The sequence below is a fragment of the Athene cunicularia genome (assembly GCF_003259725.1).
Source record: "Athene cunicularia isolate RWA chromosome 8 unlocalized genomic scaffold, athCun1 chr8_part1, whole genome shotgun sequence".
Lineage (NCBI taxonomy): Eukaryota > Metazoa > Chordata > Aves > Strigiformes > Strigidae > Athene > Athene cunicularia.
The window spans coordinates 32,746,609-32,769,746 of record NW_020799109.1 but is presented as its reverse complement, the minus strand read 5'-3'; the positions used below and the strand labels follow the sequence as shown (position 1 = coordinate 32,769,746).

The 23,138-nt window shown below is 43.5% G+C and overlaps 1 protein-coding gene across 1 annotated transcript in view; it reads right to left on the bottom strand.

Annotated features, from left to right (window-relative positions):
• Positions 1–23,138, bottom strand: part of FAM129A (family with sequence similarity 129 member A) — a 73,788-nt gene that overhangs the window by 33,344 nt on the left and 17,306 nt on the right. The window contains exons 2-5 of the mRNA XM_026854281.1: positions 10,081–10,211; positions 3,214–3,345; positions 2,405–2,519; positions 739–906 (exon numbers count right to left, since the gene is read on the bottom strand). Of these exons, the coding sequence (XP_026710082.1) occupies positions 739–906; positions 2,405–2,519; positions 3,214–3,345; positions 10,081–10,211 (546 nt within the window). The remainder of the gene's footprint in view (positions 1–738; positions 907–2,404; positions 2,520–3,213; positions 3,346–10,080; positions 10,212–23,138) is intronic.

Genomic DNA, 23,138 nt, shown 5'->3' with positions numbered 1-23,138 from the left:
CAAGAGGTGAGGGATCTTTCTTAATCACTATGCTCTCTCATGTAGTAATGATTAGGTGCATTGCCCAGCTTAACTGTATGTAGTTATTAATAAGTAAGTGTACTATTCTGTATTTTTCTTACTGCTTATTTTCTGTAGTACTTAGTTATATCCTTTGATTACTAACAGTAAAATAAGCCTACTCTTTTCACTCTGGTGTCTGAGTTTAACTGGCGTCCTTGATCAGCAGAACACCCTTGTGCAAACAATCAATTCCATGTCTTATATACCCACAGAAAACATCAAATGTTTGACCATTGGTGATACACGTAGAACATTACTGAAATGTACTGAGAGACTACATGCCCTCTATATTGTACAAACGTGTTCTACTACATCTGTGATGCATTGACCAAGCTTGCAGAGGTGGCAGTTTGCCATGACATATTTAGTGAAAATCTCCAATGATTCTGTATCACGATATTGGATTTAGATGAGCTGACAGGGAGGGGAATTTAACTTTCAAAGCAATTCCCACGTTTTCTACCCAAGCTTACTACACTGCCGCTCAAATCCCACCTAACTTCACTCCCAGCAAAGCAAAAAGGGTATGTTAATGCATTCCTCAAGGCACTTAAAGCCAAGTATTTTTCCTAAGTGACTTGCATTTTTCTACTTTTTTTTTTTTACTCTAATATCTATATAAATCTTCACCTAGATGAAAGACACACAGGAAGAGGAGGCCCTTTCTTCACTCACCATGGTTTGAGTGTCTCACACAGTCCCCCAGCACAGCGCTGAACTGCCTCTGAGCTTCTGGCTCTGGGAAGCAATAGCAGCTGTGCCGGGTGAAGGGCTGCCACAGGTAAACTGGGAACTCCCTCGGCAGCTGAACGAAGGCTTGAGCGACATCCTTCTCACTCGACCCTACACAAAAAAAAAACATGTCCAGTTGAAATCTGCAGATTTCTTGGAAGGGTTGGCTCTTTTCCTCTGCTATGACAGAGAACAGACCTTTGCTAGCAGGGAAGCATGAGACATGAAAAAATCAAGCCTTCCTGATCCCAGTGATTGGTCAGGGAGGGCAGGGGGACACAGCTGGGATGGGCAAACACAGCAGGCATCAACCACCTCTGTACATTATATCACAGCAACTTGATATCCCTTTGTTTTGTATTCAAGGTAGCCATAAACTACACATTTTTAGTAAAATTCCAAAGAAACTGTTTCATCGGATTGTAGCTGCTAGGGAAAGGTTTTCATGGCAAATAAGTAAGTTAGTAGGCAGCTCTGGTCTCTTCCCCATAGAGACAATATAGGATCACATGGTCTTTCATATAGAAACAAACTGCATTAAACCATGTAGGAACAGCAGCGGTTTTCCTGTCTCCAGGGTTTCCAAACACAAGTGCAAGGTGGCCTTATGACCTGTTGCTTCAAGCCCCTGAACATGAAGCAAAGAAAGCATTAAGTATCTCCAGTTTCCACTTGCCCTGAGTCACTGTGCACAGGAGGTGCTGTACAACACCGTTTATGGATGACCAAACCCAATCTTTTCGAAGTAGTGTGTGTCGAGAGCCCAAACTTCATCTCAGAGGGTCTTCAGCATTGCACAGAAGGAGAGAAGGGCCCTAAAGGACTAACTGACTCCCTTCGTGGAGAGCCATGGAAAGACCACAAGCGACCTTGGACTGCTCCATGTCACTCAACCCCAACTTTTGCAGAGCTGTGGTGACACACAGAGGACATCTCCAGGCACCGTTGCCCCATGCTACCCTCTGACCAACCTGTGCCTTGGGAAAGGGGTGTAAGGGAGACACCTCTCAGCATTCAGAACTTCAAGTGATATGAGACAGAACTTAAAAAAACCCTGTCTACATGTTTCCCTTATTCCTTTCCTTATGTGGCATCCCATTTTCCAAATCTGACTCTTTAACATGAGATCCACTCACTTAAAGCCCCAAATTTTCTCAGTCTTCATGAAGTGGAGACAGGCAGGACCACAGGGGTTCCTGTCCCAGAAACAACAAGTTCAGCAGCAGCAACCTTCCTGCCCTCTCTGTGGGACTTATTATCAACTGTGAGTCAACACAGGCAGCTGGCATCTAAAAATGGAAACAAATAAACCAGGAATATTAACAAAGCCTGGGAACAATAGTGGTGTGGTTCCTGCCCTGATTCTGCACAGCTTCCAGCAGCTTTGTGCCGGGATGCTGGAAAAAAAAGGTAGCCAGCATATCTCTGAACATTAGCTTATAGCATCTTCTGTGTATGTCCACTCTGGAGCTGTCCTTTGACTTAGAAGAAGGGCTGTGTGCATCTTCTGTTACCCTGTTTTAAAGACTAGCCTGAAAGCCTTCCCAGAAGAGGTCTGTGTATGGAACAGAGCCTGGGATTTGGCAGTTCAGCTTTGAGCAGGGCTTACCAACAGGATCTGGAAAATGTTTATCAGACAGCAAATTGTAATCTTCTTCTGAAGTCAGTACTTTGCCTCCTGCAGGAAGAACATGATATTTAGGGCTGGCTCCTTTCTGGTAGGCCTGGAAAATCAAGAGAGGCAGACTCAAGTAGAGATTTAAGACAAGGGAAACATAAAATACACAACTCATTGACAAAGCTAATGCATGGGGATATTTCCCAAAGGGAAAATTTTTTTGTCACACAGAATTTTGGATATATTCCCTAGACACAGCAAATCTAAACCACAGTTAAACGTAAAATACATATTTTAAAATATTCTCTCAGTGCTTATCAGCTGTGGTGAAGTGTCAGGGACAGAAGGTAGGGGAAAAAGATGGGATTTTCTTCTAAGCCCTATATGTTTCATTTGTCAGCCAGGACTAGATTGACCATGGCAGCTGCCAAACGCAAAGCTTCACTGTGGTCAACTTGAAACCACATAAAACCTGCTACTTAAAATCCAACTGCAGAAGCATAGGGATGTAACATTACAATGACATACACATGAGAAGCTTTTTGTGATAGGCAAAGGAAGCTTCAAAGCACAGTTAAAATGATTTTCAATTCCTTGCAAATGTATATGGCCAATGCAAGGCACTTGGTTGTATCATCAGCCATCACCGTGGGACTTCCAGCCAGCTCTGCAAGGCTGGAGCTGCCTTGCCAAGGACATTTCATATAGCACTGCTAAAAGAAAGGCAGCAATAGTGCCAAATTCACTTGATACCAGTTTATTTGGGAGCACAGAAGAACATAAGAGGAAGAAGCATTTACCTCTTTAGTCTCAAAGCAATCCACGGTGTAGTCATTTTTGATAACGACATATCTGTCCTTCCACTTCTTCAGATCCTCAGCAAAATGAAGCAGCTCTGCTTCATATAAGACCATTCCAGCTTCTGCTGGGGGCTACAAAGACAATTTTTGAGATTTGAAATTACTCTGGATTACTGACCATTTTGAAGCGGTTATTTCTACATTTCCATAAGGCTGCTACGTGGGCTTTTGAGTCTTCAAATGCAATTTGGAGCCATAAACATCTCTCTGATTTGGGTAGTGTGATGGTTTAGGCCCTGCCGGGACCGGAGACCATGTTGCCATTGTCCCACCCCACCCTCAGGCCAGACAGGCTGGGAGCAGGCACAAACCCTGGGGTTGAAATAAGAAGAGATTTAATACAACAATGTGATAAATGACAATCTGAACAACAACAGCAGCAATAACAACAACAACAAACAGTAATAACAGGAAACAAGACAAAAGATACACAGAGAAGTACCACAGTGAACAGCCAGCCCGCTGTGCGTGATTTCTGCAACCAAAGCCACAAAGGAAAGCTTCTCGCACTGCCGCGCTGGACCTGATGTCAGCATGGTATGAATAACCCGGCTGGAGATCCCTTCCCCCTCTCTCTCTGCTGGGGAAACTTGACCCTATCCTAGTTGAACCAGGACATAATCCACCCCTTAATTCTATACCATCTGTGTCATGTCCAGCTGCCATTTAGCAGTTAGCAATAACAAAATAACAATTTACAAAGGCACAGCATAATTCACGGCATGTTCTCACCCAGAATCAAGTCCCCCTGTGGTATGCATCGGACCTCTCCATTGTCCTGCATCACCCAACAGGTACACCCAGGTCTTGAGCAAAAGCAATCCCATGGATGGGTTTGCCTTTACCTTTGCCTGGTGCAGGACTATTTTTCCCAATATATTCCTCATGTACACCACAGGGACTTTATCCCCATCTACAGCACGTGGAGGTCTCGACTGAGCCGGGCCACCTCGACTGGCAGATCCTCTTGTGTTGACTAGCCAGGTGGCCTTTGCTAGATGCATGTCCCAGTCTTTGAAGGTCCCACCTCCTAGTGCTTTCAATGTGGTTTTTAACAGTCCATTGTAGTGCTTGATATTCCCAGAGGCAGGTGCGTGGTAGGGGATATGGTAGACCCACTCGATGCCGTGTTCTTCTGCCCAAGCATTTAGGAGGTTGTTTCGGAAGTGGGTCCCATTGTCTGATTCAATTCTCTCTGGGGTGCCGTGTCGCCACAGGACTTGGGTTTCAAGGCCCAGGATGGTGTTTCGGGCGGTGGCGTGGGGCGCTGGGTAAGTTTCCAGCCATCCAGTGGTTACTTCCACCATTGCGAGCACATGGCGCTTCCTCTGGCAGGTCTGTGGCAGTGTGATGTAATCGATCTGCCAGGCCTCTCCATATCTATATTTTAGCCATCGCTCTCCATTTTGCTGGGGTTTCACCTGCTTGGCATGTTTCATTGTAGCACATGTCCCACATCCGTGGATGATCTCTGCGATGGTGTCAATGGCGAGGTCCGCCCCTCGATCTTGAGCCCACTTATATGTTGCATCTCTATCTTGGTGGCCTGAAATCTCATGGGCCCACCGGGCTATGAACAGTTCACCTTTGCGCTGCCAGTCCAAGTCCACCTGAGCCACTCTAATCTGAGCAGCTTGGTCTGCCTGCTGGTTGTGTCGATGTTCATCAGTGGCCCAACTCTTGGGTACATGGGCATCCACATGGCACACCTTCACAATGAGGTTTTCCACACGGGCTGCAATATCCTGCCATACTTCAGCAGCCCAGATGGTTTTACCCTTACGTTGCCAGTTGTTCTGCTTCCATTGCTGCAACCATTTCCACAGGGTATTCGCCACCACCCATGAATCAGTGTAGAGGTAGAGCCTCGGCCACTTTTCCCGCTCAGCAATATCCAAAGCAAGCTGGATGGCTTTCACCTCTGTGAACTGGCTCGATTCAGCCTGTCCCTCAGCAGCTTCAGTGACCCGTCGTGTGGGACTCCACACAGCAGCCCTCCATTGTCGATGTTTTCCCACAATGCAACAAGACCCATCAGTGAACAGGGCATATCGCTTCTCCTCATCTGGCAGCCCGTTACATGGTGGGGCCTCCTTAGCATGTGTCACCTCCTGCTCTGGTGACATCCCGGAATCTTTGCTCTCCAGCCAGTTCGTGATCACCTCTCATATCCCTGGTCAGCTGGGGTTCCCTATTTGAGCCTGTTGTGTTATCAACACAACCCATTCACTCCATGTGGCATCTGTTGCATGATGTGTGGAGGAAGCCTTCCCTTTGAACATCCACCCCAGCACCGGCAGTCGGGGTGCCAGGAGAAGCTGTGTTTCAGTGCCAACCACTTCTGAGGCAGCCCGAACTCCTTTGTACACTGCCAGTATCTCCTTCTCAGTTGGTGTATAATTAGCTTCAGAGCCTTTGTATCCCCAGCTCCAAAAGCCTAGAGTCGGCCTCGCGTTTCCCCAGGTGCTCTCTGCCAGAGGCTCCAGGTAGGGCCATTCTCCCCGGCTGCGGTGTAGAGCATGTTTTTAACCTCCTGCCCTTCCCGGACTGGCCTGAGGGCTACTGCTTGGGCAATCTCCCGTTTAATCTGTTCAAAGGATTGTTGTTGTTCAGGGCCCCATTCAAAATAGTTCTTCTTAGGGATTATGTGGTAGAGAGGGCTCACAATCAGGCTGTAGTTCGGGATGTGCATCCTCCAGAACCCCACAGCGCCCAGGAAAGACTGAGTCTCCTTTTTAGAGGTTGGTGGGGCCATGGCTGTTATCTTGTTTATTACCTCCATCAGGATGTGGCGACGCCCATCTTGCCATTTTATTCCTAGGAATTGAATTTCCCTTGCAGGCCCCTTAACTTTCTTTTGCTTAATGGCAAAGTCGGCCTTCAGGAGGATTTCAATTATATTCTTTCCTTTTTCAAAGACCTCCTTGGCTGTGTTCCCCCATACAATGATGTCATCAATATACTGCAGGTGTTCTGGAGCCCCACCTTTCTCCAGTGCAGTATGGACCAGTCCATGGCAAATGGTGGAGCTGTGGTTCCACCCCTGGGGCAATCAATTCCAGGTGTACTGGATGCCTCTCCAAGTGAATGCAAACCGTGGTCTGCACTCTGGCGCTATCGGAATGGAGAAGAACGCGTTAGCAATGTCAATCGTGGCGTACCACTTGGTTGCCTTTGACTCCAGTTCATACTGGAGCTCTAGCATGTCTGGCACTGCGGCACTCATTGCTGGTGTAACTTCATTCAGGCCACAGTAGTTCACAGTTAGCCTCCATTGGCCATTAGGCTTTCTCACTGGCCATACAGGGCTGTTGAAGGGTGAGTGAGTTTTGCTGATCACCTTCTGGCTTTCTAGTTGACGGATCAGCTGATGGATGGGGACCAGGGAATCTCAGTTGGTGAGGTACTGCCGCCAATGCACCGTCCTGGTAGCAATCGGCACTCGCTGCTCCTCAACCTTAAGCTGCCCCACCACTGAGGGATCCTCTGAGAGGCCGGGTAAGGTGGACAACTGTTCAACCTCCTCCAGGGCAGCTACACCAAAAGCCCACCGGTACCCTTTTGGGTCTTTGAAGTACCCTCTCCTGAGATAGTCTATGCCCAGGATGCACGGAGCATCTGGGCCAGTCACAATGGGGTGCTTATGCCAGTCCTTCCCAGTCAGGCTCACTTCAGCTTCCAATAGGGTCAGCTGTTGGGATCCCCCTGTCACTCCAGAGATGCAAATGGATTCAACCCCACTGTAGCTCGATGGCATCAGGGTGCACTGTGCACCAGTGTCCACCAAAGCTTTATATTCCTGTGGGTCTGATGTGCCAGGCCATCGGATCCACACTGTCCAATAAATCCGATTATCCCTTTCCTCCACCTGGCTGGAGGCAGAGCCCCTCTAATCCTGCTCAGCATCACTCACTTCTTGCAAGAAGGATTTATTGGTCCCCTCAAGAGGGTCAGACATAACGTTCACCATTCTATTCTGTCTGAGGGATTTCTGACTGGACACTTGAGCTGCACTTTTCTTGGAGGACTCCCCTTTTGTGATGGTCTTCCCTTTCAGCTGCTCTACTCATGCAGCTAGGGCAGCAGTGGGCTGTCCATCCCACCTCCTAATGTTTTCTCCATGGTCGCGGAGGAAAAACCACAGGGTGCCTCATGGTGTGTGCCTTCTGCTGCCTTTCTCTTGGGTGGGGAAACGTTTACTTCTAATGGCTGAGACATCAGCCCCTGCAGGTGGAACATAGGACATGTCCTCTTCCACTCTCTGGACCCTCTGAGACAGTTCCTTTATAGCTGAGACCCAGGAATGTTGAGATGAAGAGAGATTTCCCTCATATTGCTGGAGCTTGCCAACCACTCCATCCACTGTTAAGAGTGTGGGTGTCTGTCCACCAGGACACTATTGCCAATGCACACATCAAGTGTGTGCAAGGGGCCTGATCTGCATCCATGGGTGACTGCTCATCATTCAGATCACCGTGTATCATATCAAACACAGCCAGTTCCCTGAGATTCTGAATGCCTATCTCAATGGTGGTCCATTTGCTTAGCTGACATAGGATATCATCCTTGTAGGGGTGCCTCTCCCTTACATTGAGCAGGAGTCACCTCCAAAGGCTGAGGGTTTGAGACTGTTTCCCTATTTCCCTATCAATGCCAGCATCCTTGGCCAAAGATCCCAGCTGCTTGGCCTCTCTCCCCTCCATTTCAAAAGCACTGGCTCCATTGTCCCAGCATTGGAGCAGCCAGGTGCAAATCTGCTCGCCTCCCAGGCAGCTGAAACCTCTCCGCATATCTCACAACTCAGGGATAAAGATCAGACAATCACCTCTGACCCTTCCTCCTGTTCCCGTGATGGGCCTGGCTCATCCCCATCCCCCACTTTGCGAACTGACTTTCTGGTATATTTTCTTTTCTGTATCGGGGCAACTGATACCAGCACTGGCTGTCTCTCTGGCTCAGCTGCTGTGCTGGTGGAGGCGACTGATACTGACTCTGCCTGTCCCCTCGGCCCAGATGCTGTACCAGTAACCTCACTCTCAGATCCTGCAGCCCTTTCTCCCCCTTGAGGGCAGTGAGTGGTATTAAAGAGGACACAGTAGGCATGGGCAAGTCCCCAACACACTGCAGTGAGTTATGTCTCCTGGGTTTTGCCAGATTGGTAACACAACCTTTCTAAGCACTCCATCAGCTTATCAGGGCTCTGCATTTGTTCGGGAGTGAAATTCCAAAGCATTGGAGGTGCCCACCGACTCAGGCCTTTGCCCATCTTTTCCCACACCCCTTGCCACTCACTGACCTCGGGGCAGGTTTCTGGGCACTGCTGTTGTTAGAGAAGTGCCACCTGGCCAAAACCAAAATCAGGCAAGCATTCAGAAAGCATTGTGCCACAATCACAATGGTCTGCAGGCTCCAAGGATAATTGAAACTCTCAAAAACCGAGAGGATCTCTTCCCCTGGCTCACCCACAGAGGGGGTGAGACCCCTAACAAAAGCCCAGGCAGCAAACAGGTACCCGCCCGCCCCCACAAACAGCGATACAAGTACATTATAAGCAGTCAGTAGTCAGTATAACAAAACAAGCCCCTTTATACATTTTCCAACAACAACAAACATCAGCAATGGGAACACACAGTGGATATAAGGAATAATCCAGCCCCACCAAGCAAGCAAGTGGGCCAGCATTGCACACATTTTCTTATCAAACAGTACAAATACAAAAAAAAAAAAAAATTGCACCCAACAGATTGCTCCAACACACTCTGGTCAGGGTCTGTCCCTTTTTGAACTTTATTTCAACCCTCTTGTGCCCCACGTTGGGCTCCAAAAAAGGCCTGCCGGGACCAGAGACCATGTTGCCATTGTCCCTCCCCCACCCTCAGGCCAGACAGGCTGGGAGCAGGCACAAACCCTGGGGTTGAAATAATAAGAGATTTAATACAACAATGTGATAAATGACAATCTGAACAACAAGAGTAGCAATAATAACAACAACAACAAACAGCAAACAAGACAAAAGATATACAGAGAAATACCGCAGTGAACACCTGCCACGCCTGCTTCCTGCAACCAAAGCCACAAAGAAAAGCTTCCCACCATGCCTGTCCTGACATCAGCATGGTATGAATAACCCAGCTGGATATCCCTTCCCTCTCCCTGCTGGGGAAACTTAACCCTATCCTAGCTGAACCAGGACAGGTAGATACTACATCACAATCAAATTCTTATAGCCTAAGGTGAAGAGGCAGCAGAAGAGCTCTGCCTTCCAAAAATACTTCCAGATTTCTGAGACAGAGATGTTCTTATTTACCTTTCAGTTGGCATGCTGAACTCAAAATATGCTCTTGTAACTGATATGTATCCTTTTGAAAGACACAGATTCTCTATTATCCCACCTTTTACATTCCACCTCATTACTTTACCCTACTCATTTCAAGAGCATTGGAAACCTGTAATTTCCAACACAGCTGAAAAATTTAGATTTGTATCTTCTGAATATTGAAGGCTGGTTTTCTGCATTTCCCTCTAATAAAGAGACTTGGTCCCTCATAACAAAGAGCTCTCCATAGCTCACTTCACAGAGGGGATTATTGCCATTTTATTTATGGAATTTTACTTGAGGGCATTCAACACTCGGAAAAACAAGAAAACCGAGCCCAGTCAGTGGCGGATACACTTCCAGCTCATGCTTTTCATACATTACGACTACTAAATGTGTGATTTAAATAGTCAATGTGTTAATTACTTCATGCAGGAGAGCAGAGCTATATGACAGCTTGAGGATGGAGAAGGCCTTATGTGCCCTCCTACCTTGGTTTTCAGGAAACGGGATTGGTAATCCCGGTGCTGCTCCAGCTCATCCTGCACGTGTTTGCAGAAAGCCACGGCATACTGGCGTCTGTAATGCGGGCTGAAGTTTTTGATGACAGCTTCTGTTTTTCCTAAAGCAGAAACAGAGATTTAATTGCATTTAATGTATGTGATTTCAGGAACTGCAACGCAAAATCAAGGCAGTTATCACCAGTGACCCAAAATATTGCCTAAGTGTATCAACAGCCACTTGCTGTACAGCAAATCAGAAAACCCTTGGAGATGCATTCAGTTGCTGTGAAACCAAGCACATAGGGAATTTGTGCAGGAAAACACTGGGTGGGGTTTGAACGTTGTTTTTCCTTCTAAGAGTAGGCAAAAAGTACCCCAAATCCATTTCTCTAAGAAAAGATGCTACTGGCCTCTCCCTGGGACATACAGCCATGGAGTCATGGGTGTTTAAGAGCTGATAAGGTTTTCAAAGAAACCTGTTTCAAAGAAACAAGTGATACTGGCTACTGTTTAGCCATATTAGCCAGTTTTACCACACAGTGAGATTTTAAAGCTGATTTAAAGCTCCTACAGAGGATATTTTCTAGGCTTGGGCACTGCAGTCTCTTCTTTTGTTTTAATGTAAACAGATACTCAGTCATGCTGCAATAAACACTAAACTTGTATTGTCTTGCTACAATCAAGATCTCATCAGTAGCAATAACAGCAATAAAACCACAGACAAGTCTCATTTCTGAGAAAGAGCAATTTACAAGTAATTAACTCATTAACACTATCAAAGAAATAAAAAAGTTTTACAGGCAGGGGAGTGAAGCTAAAAGTTAAAGCCATAAACATATATGTGACTCAAAGAGTCTGCAGCAATGTGAAAACCAAAACCTGGACTATGCTCTAGATAGCATCTGGAGTGATCCCTTTTTATCTTGTATTAAGAAACTCCATAACCAAGGATTTTTTTCTGAGCATACAAGAGAGAAATGCAATTTCACACCTGAAGCAATTTTGATGCTTTCAAAATTTTAGTTTGTCCTGCTTGGGGAGAAATATATTTTTCTGTGTAAGAGATTTCTTGAAGCCTTTATACACATGGACTTCTAAACCAGGACTGGCATTCAGCACTCCTGAAGGCCCGAAGAGAGGAACCAGCAAGAAGCACCATGACCTCCAGAGTCCTGGAAAAGCTGAACCACCTGGACCCTATAATGATGTTCCCAGACTGATGAACTCCTCCCAGCCACCCACCAACACGACCACCAAAAGGGACTCACTGGGAGTTTTCATGATGTTTCTTTATTTTATACAACAGGCTGTGAGTCTGCAGCAGTTATGATGAAATCAGAGAGATCCAGACTGATTTGCTGTTTCAAGGATATAAGCATAGTCCTTTTAAAGTAACCATTAAAAACTTTCGGATTACTACTGATTTTATTGCCATTTCTCACCAAAAAAGGGGTTTAGATGTCAGCACAGTTCTCAGAATGTTCATGCCTTTTTACATCTCAAATATTCTTAAATACGGTTAAACAAAGAGAAAAGCCATGGATCATTATGAGAGTAAGTGCATGGGATTTTACAGGACAAAGTGCATGGGATGCTCTTGTGTAGAAGATGCTACGGTTCAAGATCTACCACATCTGGTCACTTTATTTCCATTAAAAAAAAACCAAATATGTGTGGCTGAGACTGCCATGGAAAAATAGCTAGTTTGGCAAAGAGTCCACAGAGATAGGTGATGGCAAAAGATTTTGTAAGGTTTGTAAGGTGCTTATTTCAGGTCCAGCTCCAATTTGCTCCTAATGTGGGACATTACCAGGCTGTCAGATAATTTCATCAATTCAGATAGCACAGTATTTAAGTACTCCATAACTTTCAGATCATTACATTTACCTCACTGTACTTATGTGGACTTGTACACAAAAGAAAAATCTATACGTCAGCTCCTCTGCTTCTGCAGTTTTATTTTCAGTTTGATGCACAGAATTTGTGCATCTCTCAAGTTTAGGGACAATATTGACATGACCTCTCATTCCAGCTATTCCCGTGTAACCAGCTCAGAGAGGTGAGCTAGAGCCTTTTCCTTCTTAAGCATCAAAGGGATCGCTGCCTTCAACTAAACTGAAAGCCCCTTTTGCCCCACTCCTGCCCCTTTCCAATCACACACTGCTGCTGGGTTACAAACCTGCTGCCTGTTCAAGCCCTGCAAGGAGACGGCTCAGCTAACTGCCACATTGGCAGTCATTACCCAAAGCTGGAGGGATGTCAGGAGGCCAGGTTAAGTTTTCAGGTGTGTAAATTGTTCACAGATTTACTCGTGGGACAGCACCAGGTGACAATCTGGACTCCAACCCTCTAGTTTTGAGACCAGATTTTTTGAGATCTACTGATTACAGGATGTGCTTGTGTATAATAGCAGGACGCTGGTGCTGCTGAAGCAGAAAATCCCTGCCCTTCTGCCAGCCTTTATAAAACCAGCCTGCTTTGGGCAGAGGCATAAACTTATTCTCCAAATAAGGGCAAAGCTTCCCAAACCCTTCTTTATAGCATGTTTTTTAAATTCTGGTTCCAGCCAGCAGTAGGATGTTGTTGGCCCCAGCCCCAGTAGAATTTCCTGCTCAGGGTTTGCCCCTATTTTCCACCATGGCTTTTTATTTTCCAGTTTGCAGTGGCCTCTTAATCTGTGACAGAGGGCTCCTGGACCTCACTTGACTACTGCCTGCATCATGCAGTAAAAATTTAGAGAGGAAGTGGGACTAAGAACAAAATTCTGGTGTTGGGGAAAAAAAATCCCAACAATCACAGGAAATACCTGTAATTTTGGCAAAGTCTTTCAATCATGGCTAAATCGTCTCAGAAGTGTGATTCTTCACTGTCAACATTTCTTAGATCAGCTTAAAGTATATGATCACCAAAGAGAACTATGCAATTCATAATATATATTAAGTGCAAAACGTGACATCAGTGTAAATTTTATGTGCAGACTGTATTTACAATCAACCAAAACATGAACCAAGGAGCAAATGTTTCAGGCTATTTACTCCAATCTTTGCATTACTTATTGCAAAGAATCTCTGCGTTAAAAATACTACCCCCTCTTAAAATTAGAATTAAAGGTTTTTTGAAGAGATTGTTAAGTGGCACCACACAAGGACCTGGACTTGTACTGCTCAGCTCAACAGGAATTGCAGTGCTACCTGTGGGTGGGAAAAGAAGTGGACAGACCCTTGATCCATTGTTCATCAATGGATCTTTAAACTCTTTTGGTTTACAGAAGATAAAAATACACTATCTGAAAATAAACATGATGGAAACAGTCATGAGTAATAGAAACTATTCCCATGAAATGATAACATGGAGCAACTGAAGATAAAATACTCCAGGGTAGTTGAAAAATGAGTTCCCCTAACTCTTACAAATTTAGTGTGGCTTGCTTAATCAGAGCTGTTTATATGGAGCAAAGCTAACTTTCCCACTTGGTTGATCTGGCAGCAGTGCAGCTCCAACCCATACATACGTGATCTGAAAAGCAGCAGCTAAGATGTTTATCCTAGGAGTATACGTACTATGATCATCTCCAGTAGAAGCCTGCATGCAACTGAAATTACCACATGAAAAGATGACTGATGGAGGTGGAAGAATTTCTGTCAAGTTAACATGGCAAGGGTCTGCCACCCCTTTGCTGGGGGTTTAGATCCTGCTCCAGAATAAACTTTTCTAATGCTTCATGATGCACCTCGTGTTCTACAGAACCACCCTTGCACTTGATCACAAAAATTTAGCACAAGCTATGCTATGTCTTTTAAGAGTAAAAACAAATGTCATTACACTGAGAAACAAGAAACATCTGTCAGTTGTCCCAATGGAAATAGGGAATCTTCCCCCAAACTTGCTTCTTCTCCCTTTTCCACTGCCTTTGACCTTCTTAGCTGTATCACCATGCTGAATATTTGTATGTAACTCCAAGTCATCAGACCTCACAGCATGTCCTCAAATACCCAACTTTTCATTTTGGGTTTCACTGCTTTTATTAAAATAAACTGACATACAACTTTAAAAAATAATGTCACTCCTTGGCAAGTTCTCCGATGAATTTATGCTGATCTAGCCACGGGCTTTCAGCCTGGTGGCATGGCCACACGCAGCCTGGCTAGCTCACCCTGCCAAGCTTCTCCGCTCTCAACAATGTGTTGCCAAGTGGCTGGTACAGAGGCAGGTCAGGAAAATTCATTAAAAAAAGGTCAGAAAAGAATTGGCTGGCATACAAGAGAGGGGTTGCCAACACTCACCTGACTTTGGCCATTTGGAAGTTAGGAGGAGAAAGAGGTAAGGACTTGCCATAAAAGCTGTTATTCCACTTAAATATTGGTGTTTGGTAATAACGTGACCCTTCCAAGGGTAGCAAGATGACCATGACCCTTTCTCTTCATAGCACAATTGCCTGCACTCAGCACCTTTTGAATGGGGTTTTCAAATAATACCATGATCTGTGATACAAATCTCTTCAGAGATCTGGGGGATTTATCTTCTTAAACCATTTAAACCAGTTGGAAAATACACTTTGCACCCCAAGGGACATGAACTGCTGTATCAAAGCAAACCCCAGACAAAATAAAATCTAAAAGAGACAATAAGCATTGTGTAGTCTGAATGCCAGTACACCCAGCACTTTAAACAAGTGCGAAGTATTGAGACAGAACAGGAACGAATGACTTTGTCCTTGTATTTCTTCCACAAGCCCACAAGCAAAGCCATCAGAAGTAAATATAAAAAGATCAGCTGATCATACCCACATGGTGCTTCACCTGAAACTGGGGACATGCTTTTAAACGATAAGCTGTCAACTATACTACATGCCTTAATGCTATTCAGCAAATTCAGTACTAAGCTTTAAAATTACTGCTATCTATCTATCTATCCACCCATATATATAATCTTATTCTCATAGCCCATCAGGGTAGTAGTAAAATGAGCTAACATAATAATTTCAGTGTTCAGCTCATGGGTCAACTTCATCCCGTTCAGTCCAAGACAAGCAAAACCTTCTGGGCCCTGCGAATCGGCAAAGCTGGATGTCAGTACTGGCAGCTCTGAAACAGGGTGGATGCTCACCATGAAGACAACGAAGCAGCCTCTGATATTGCACATAAAAGCTGCTCTTCCTGAATTCATCCATTCCTTTCAAACATCATTATCATTTATTAAATGCATTTGGTAACCAGTAAGCCTGTAAAAACAATTCTCTTTGGCATATCCTCTCTAACAGTGCCCACCACCGTCTGGTTCTCTGGGACACGTAATAGTGCAGTGGGAATTACCAGCGATTCCCTCTTTCCTAGTCTTCTTTCTAGTGCAGAACTTGTGGTACCACCCAGAAACTGTTCAAATCCAAGTGCTCAAACCCAGGCTTTATCCTACATGTACAGAGAGGCAATCTAAAACACCCTCTTTGTTATTGAAAGCATATCTCAGTTTGATCTTCACTTATAGAAACAGTATTTTGACTATTTGTGAGTCATGATTTAATGCCTGTTACGACAAAAAGGGACGACAGACCCAAATCCCAGGTTCTGATTTGTCTGAACCATCTCTCCACAGGTTTGTTTCCACTCATTTAGCCAAACCAAGAAGCTCTCCAGTGGAGCTGACCCTCTTCCCCATACAGACACGTTGAGAAGTGCAGTTTGTACCTGATAAAATACTTAAACCAATTATTTACTGGGTTTGTATTAATGGAGATTATTCTCATTAAAAATTTATAATGCTGTAAACTATACTGGCATGCACACATGCCCAAATTATCTATCTGCAATGTGGACACTGAATTACACTGGCAAAATTCCAGTTAGTTGCCCAAAACTCAATGCATAGGAAAGGATAATACTCATCACACCTCTGATCATCCTCTTCCTAAATCTCAGCATATAAGAACTCCTTGAGTGCTTAGCCCATCTCCTATAGGACGAGTGGGAGAGCTGATGCCGTCTTGTGAAAAAATCATATTTCTTAGCAAGTTTGCCAGATGAGACCATGGGTGTGAAATCTGTGTTCCACCACAAGTGCAGCTTCTCTCTCAGGGCAAACTAAGCAAACATGTTTGTAAGTTCATGTAAATTTGATCCATGCCAAAGGTGAAGCCAAAAATAACAGGCTCTGTTCCAGCCTTGCAGATCTCCCTTTCTACAATTTTATTTGAGTATATTTGAGTTCCTGCAGTGCTCCGCTAAACAAGGCTAAATTTTCTACTGAGCTGCACAATTCTCCCATAGATTTCAATGGGTTTATATACCTATGATGGTATTCTTGGGCAACATCGTGAGCATCTCATATTTCAGAAGGAGCAGACAGGCCTCAGTGAAACAGACCTCATGCATTCTAAAAAAAAAAAGGCTTGTTTTCTTAAGAGTAGCTTGTGATTTAACTACGGAACCTGCTATTTTAAATATTTTAAATATTTTAAAATTCTGAATACTGTCTCATTATTAAAAAACGCAAAGCAAAATACAGAGCACCAATCCCACTTAAACACAGACCACCTCTTGGGCTGAACTCAGACCCTAATTTCTATAGCCAGGTTTCCTTTCCCCTTTCCCTTTCCCAGAATGGGATCAAGAAAATTTTTCTCAAGAAATGCAGAGACAGGACTATCACATCTTTCATCTATGGTTAACCACCATTATCCCAAAAGTTCATCTTCCACGCCTTCACAAGCATCTCCTATACCTGAAACTCTCTGGAGGATATCTCAATTGCAATCACATTATTTCCATGTTGCATCCTTTGCAAGCAGCACACAATTCTCTCTGACAGTACTACATGTTGCCAGGGTATTTTATTTGAGACCAGCTGCTGTTATGATGGAAATGCCCAGGGAAACAAATTTTGGCATCAATTCCGTGATTGCGAAGCAGCAGGCTGGGGTGGCACACATCTCATGCCCACTTGTAACGGATAAATAGCCTCCATCGGGTACATATACTCCTCCAGTACATGCACTTCCCGGACACACGCCAGGCCTGGGACACCACTCCCTCCAGCTTCAGCAGACCTTCTCCCATGCTGGGGGAAATCATCTCTCATGCTGAGGGAAACTGGTGGACAACCTCTCCAGCCAGAGATGGGTCCTGCACAAGTGGTTCCACCAGCACTGCAGAAGGGAGAGGCAGTAAACATCAGGAAGCCAGTGGCAGTGCTATCACCCTCCTAAACATGTAGGCCTGGAGCAGGGGATAGGGAAAGTAACGGGAAGGATTTGAATTTTAACCTTAAAATACCTGTATTGCAACTGGTGAGATCAGGCACTGCTCTATGAAACAGTGGTGGCCACCAGCTGCCAGCTCTGCAACGCTCCTGTTGCCAAATCATTATTTAGGGGAGAAAAAAGATTTCATGAGTTCCCTTTGCACTTCTGTCAGATTAAAATAATCCTAACAATCACAAATTACACAAAGGCCAAAGCTTGTGCTTAATCAAGCAGAAACAAGCCCAACACAAGCCAAGGGTTTGATTAACACGGTATCAGATAAGCTTATCATTAATGCTGCTGAAATTTATCCTTTATTGGTAATGGGGTTAGAAGCAGCAATGCTCTGTCTAGAAACAATAACTCACGGACAAATTCAACAAGAATATGGTCTGACAATCCTTTATTTATAAATTTATTTCACAACACCAGAAGAGCTAGGCATAAAACAAATGCACCCAATGAACTTCCTGGGGTCCACAAGAAGCTAAACTATGCTCTGTATTAAGTTAATTTGGTGAAGGTCAATGGTTTTGAGTTTTAGGATTTTTTTCAACTCCCTGAGCGGCAAGCTGAACCACTAAGGGGGAAATAGATATCAAGCTTGTCTTGAGCAGCATTCTCCAATCCAGATCTCAGTATCACGTTACACATCACAATAGGTCATACAAGAATGTTTCTTGGAAACATTTAAACAGCTTTCCAAAAATGTAAGCCAGTGCTGCATCACCCTTTAAATCAGGATGTATTCCCTCTTCCCTTCCTTTCAGGTGACAGGCGTTATAGCGAGTTACTTCACTGCTTGACTATCCACAAGATAAAATTAAAAAAAAAAAAACATCCTCATGTTGGAGATACAGATAACAGAAACAACTGTCTTCATGTTACTAGTTGAAGGTTTTTCTGAATAGATGTATATCTATACAGACACACACACCTGCACAAGATTAATTCTGTGCAATGCCTGGAGTGTGCTCATACAGATCCAGGAAATGTTTTTAATCATTTATTTTTTCTTAATTATTCTGCAAAAATTATGCTATACTAGCTAGCTCTATTACAGAATTACTCAAAGGCTTATATGACATTGGACATAGTCCTGTGTACTCACACATGTCTTCCCATGCAGGGCCTCATCCATGCTGAGGTTACCTTACATTAGTCTTGAAGCTCCCTTTATTCTCTTTACCTTATAACTCCTTTCACCACCAGTCTAGTGTAAGTCAACCCAGATGGACTTCCCAGAGTACCAGGTCCCCAATGAAGGCATCACTTTTTAAGTACTGTAGCAGAAGGCCATTATCCTGTGGGAACGGCTTTTTCCATTTCTCCTCAACAAACACGTAAACCCCACAAAATGGAAAAGGGCTACATGTGGGTAACAAAATGAGAATAAGGGTACTTTTGGGTCCCCTTTCCTTGCAGTTTTTCTTACTGAATCATAAGGTGTTTTGATTCTCTTCTCCCATATACTGGCTCCCATATACACTGAAAATGAGTGTCAGGATTTGCAAAGGACAATATTTGAGCTAGCCTATGTGCAAAAAAGGTTAAAAACAAGATTAATCTCTGAATTAAATTAAGCAGAGGTCTCAAAGTACGGCTGTTTATTATAATAGCTTTCCAAGACCACAGCCACGTCTCTTGATTTTATCACAGGAACTAATTTCATTCTCAGAGCTCCTCCTTGCTATTTTGAAACACAAAAGACTGGGTAAATTCCAGATTTTAACCCAAACAGCCTGTACCATTCATATTTTTGAAGCCCAAGGCCATATATGTCACCAGTATGCCAGTGGGGACCTTTTTCCAATGTAATCTATTTTTCTTAGCTTGTGCCAACACTGTCTTGCCTTGGTCCTCTGCGGGGCAGCAGCCATGGAAAGACATTTGGAGGGGGACTGCAAGGAATGCACGCACCTTCTCCCTGGGAGGGGTACAACAGAGGAGTGGTCCAAGAGATGGTCTCCTTCCCATTCCAGCTTATGAGCCTGCAAAAGCCCTTTGCTGTTGCAGTCTCTCAGGCAACCTCCTCTTGTGGTCTTTTGACATGTTGCTTTCTTAGTAAATATGTATTTTTCAAATTGGAATTCTGCTACAGCACCCCAGGAAGTTTTTTTAACTCAAAACCACAGTGATACTTGCGCTGCAAACTTTGCTGTGCAGCGGGGGGGAGAGTAAGAGATGTGTATTTCACATAGTAAAAGAGACAGAAGTACTTATCCCTATTAGATGTGGCTGAAAACATAGGTCTTTAGATGGACAACGAGACAACGTCCATTTTATTCCTCTTCTCACCTTTTTAAACAGGACAAACAAATTTTTATATATATATATATATATATGAAATTAAGCTTCTAACAAAACTTTATATTATATTATATAAGCAGTTCACATCTGAAGGAATTTTTTTACCCCACCTCCCACTTTACATTGAAATCGGACAATAAAAATGGGAAAAATATTTAATTTATAGTGCATTTTTAGTGATTTGCTTCAGGTTCTCATTAATTTCTGCTATAATACTTCAAGATGAATGCAAGTAAATGTAACTCTTGTCATAGAAAAATGTTATTGAGGAGGGCTCAAACGTTATTGATGGGAGAACTCATTTTTAAAACCTAGAAGTTTCAGTGAAGCATTATTTCCGAATTTCTTTAATATGTCATATATTTTGTCGTTACAAAGCATGGTGATACAATGGGATCACTTTCTGATGCCACCTGGACTCTATTGGTCATAAAGATGCTACAGTGAGAATCATTCAGGGCTGACACAACCTACAAGACAAAAAAGTTGTTTCACAGCAGTACAGTGTCATGATGCCAGTAGATAGTCTGCCTGTTTGCCCTGGTAAAGCTAGAATTATTCACTAGGACTTTGAATAACCCGTTGGCATATGTATTAAGCATACGGAAGAAATATCTCCATCATATCATCCATCCATATGTACACCCAGCAGCTGCAGAACAGCAACCAGTATGGACTAGTGGTTTTAAGCTTGGAAAATGTATCAGTAGAGGAATACTTATTAGTTATGGCATTTCTAAGTATTTTTTCCTAATATGTGGTTAATCTTTCTATGTCTTAGGTAAGCCAAACTAGATAAATTCTCCTTGCTGATAGTCAGTTCTCATGTTTCAGAAAAATAACCTTGTTTGCTAAATCTTTAGAAATAAATGGATTTAAAAATTACTGCATTCACACTTTGCAAGAAATACTTCCAAGGATTAAAGGGTCTATATGCACGCAGCTAAAAGTCTCCCCTTTTACAGACAAACCTTTCTCTACTTCTCTGTGAATGATAGTATCTCCCAGCCAGCATAACCCACACTGTTCACTGAATTTTTAATTCTGCGGAAGAGACAGGAGGAAGTGTTGGCGCCTCATCCTGTGGGGAAGGAGGTGTCTTCCCATGGCTGCAAAAGAGCATCAATTAAGGTTAAGAGTTTAGAAAACAAGTGTGTAATTATTACATGAATCTGCTCACTGAACCCTGTGTAAACCACTCTCTTGTTCTGTATTACAGATGGGGAAGGAAAACTACAGCTCTGTGATGCAAGATAAGCTTTATAATTCAAGTTAGTTGAGAAACACCAAGAAGCAGTACCAGAGTGTTAGCTGCTTGGATCCAGGGTTCTTCAAAGATATGGAAATGTCTGGTTTGACACAAAGCAAGGAAGACACTGATGCTTAACTGTAAACAGAGACCTTGACTGAGTCTCTTTTCGCCCTTCAAAACAATCTTGGCCTGAATTATTATGTCTGGTTTTCTTGCTCACACTTTACTTGGACTCTACTATAGCAGCTGCTACTGCCCAAAAGTCCCAGTTTGGGTTAGGATGCAGCCTTTTGCTCTCTTCAAGCTGTGAAGTGGGTGCAAAGAAAACAGTGGCTGCAGCAGAGCAAAGGAAGTCTTCCCTTCCCTTGGGAAAGCAATGTGACTGCTCCAAAAGCCCCTGCTAAATTTAGTTCAGGGACAATACATGGGCAGAAGCAGATAAAATGAGGCAAAAGAGAGTGAAAAGAAAGTAAAGGGGAACAAGAAAACAGAAGACAGGAGATGGCTTCCTGGCTGCCTGAGGTTTCTCAACATGGGAGACCTGCCAGTGGCCTCCTTTTCCCTCTTTTCTGCCGTCCAAAGTTGAGCAAGGCCATAATCAAGATTCCAATATTTCCGAAGGACTGTAAAAGAAAGAAATGAAGTGTTCCAAATATTTGGTGTTTTCTGTTGGGGTTTTTTGGGTTTTTTTCCAAAGTTAAAAGGACCCGTTAAACTCAATAATCATTGCCTTCTTGGCAGAATTTCTGCATTTGATTCTTCTGGATTAAAGTTGGGACCTGACTAATAAAATATACCTTCTGCCAAATTAAGAATTAATTCTGGAAATTTTATCCTGGAAGAGGTCAAGTAAAAATCAAAAGAACCCCTAACTTTCTGCAACTGCAGCAATATCAAAGATGAAGGGTTGCTTTCAGGTTCACCAGGTCTGCTCTTCCTATAACTAGCCAGGGACAGCATTCCAGATCCAGATTTCCAGAGGTAGAAAAATTGCTCCCACATCACAAGGTCATATGTTAGAGGAATTTAAGGAAAAAAAAGAAAAAGAACTGCGTTCAGAAAGAATCTGAGGTAAATATAAGAGGACACACACAAAGCAAGACCTTTATCTTATAGTCACGCCTGTGCAAATGCTAGTGTTTAACGTCTAATTACTCTTTGTCCCAGCAAACTGTTGAAAAGAATTTACTTTCTTTTTCAGACTTCTATTTTTAGCTGTAATTCAGAGAAATGCCAGAGCCCTACTGAGAGTTTGACTGTGATTCCCAGACAGGAGTAGCTATGGTGTCACTTGCTGTGACAGGAAGCTGGTGGCACACAATTCTGCAGGTGAAGTCTCAAAGTCATCTTGTTTCCTCTGGTTTCACTAAAGCCCACCTATATATATGGTGGAATCAAGCTCAGAGGGGTTACAGTCCAGCCACTTGACAGTGTGCCAAGTGTTGTACATTATTCTTCTTCCGCCTGGACGAGTTTCAGTTCCTCAAGTGCTCATGAAAGCATCCCTGAGAAGACAATGGGGTTAGTGCTGGTGTTTGTTTTTTCCATTTCTAAGAAGAATTCTTAGGAAGAAGCACCAGTCAGCTATTGTCTCTCTCACTAAACGTGTGTTTGAGTCTCCTCAGTTGCTCAGCTCTTCCGCCTCAATGTTTCAATGCTCCTTCCTTTTTGGAAAAAAAAAAAAAGATAAGTTGCCTCATTTCCTCTCCATTTATCTTTCATGTTCAGAAGGGCTTGTGACAACACAACACAACTTTAAAAGAAAAAAAACAAATCAAAACGACCTTCTTCCAGTGCTGTGTTTGTACAGTAGGACCATGTCAGCTTCTGGGCTCAGAAAAACAGCTGGGTAGATTATTATTAAGAAGAGGAAATTTGTTCACGATAATTTATCTGGAAATGATTTGGCGAGAGCTCTCCTACTTGTTTGCAGTAACAGTACAATCCTTGAGGTCTTCAGTAGGACCTCCACGTATAGACACAACAAATGTACTTGCCCATATGCCACGACTTGTGGCAACACACAATCAGGACATGTTCAAGGCCTGGTTTTATATCTATGGTGGCAATACCTCAATTAGTGTCAGTTTATTTTCATCACTCTTGTGTGTATAATCAATTATGAAGCTCCAGTTTTTTAAGTCTCGGTTCTTCCATCATGAATGTCCATAAGGTTCTCCTTATCAATCTAATCTGAACTCCTATCAACGTGGATGCTGATATTTACACTCTTTTTGGAGAAGAATA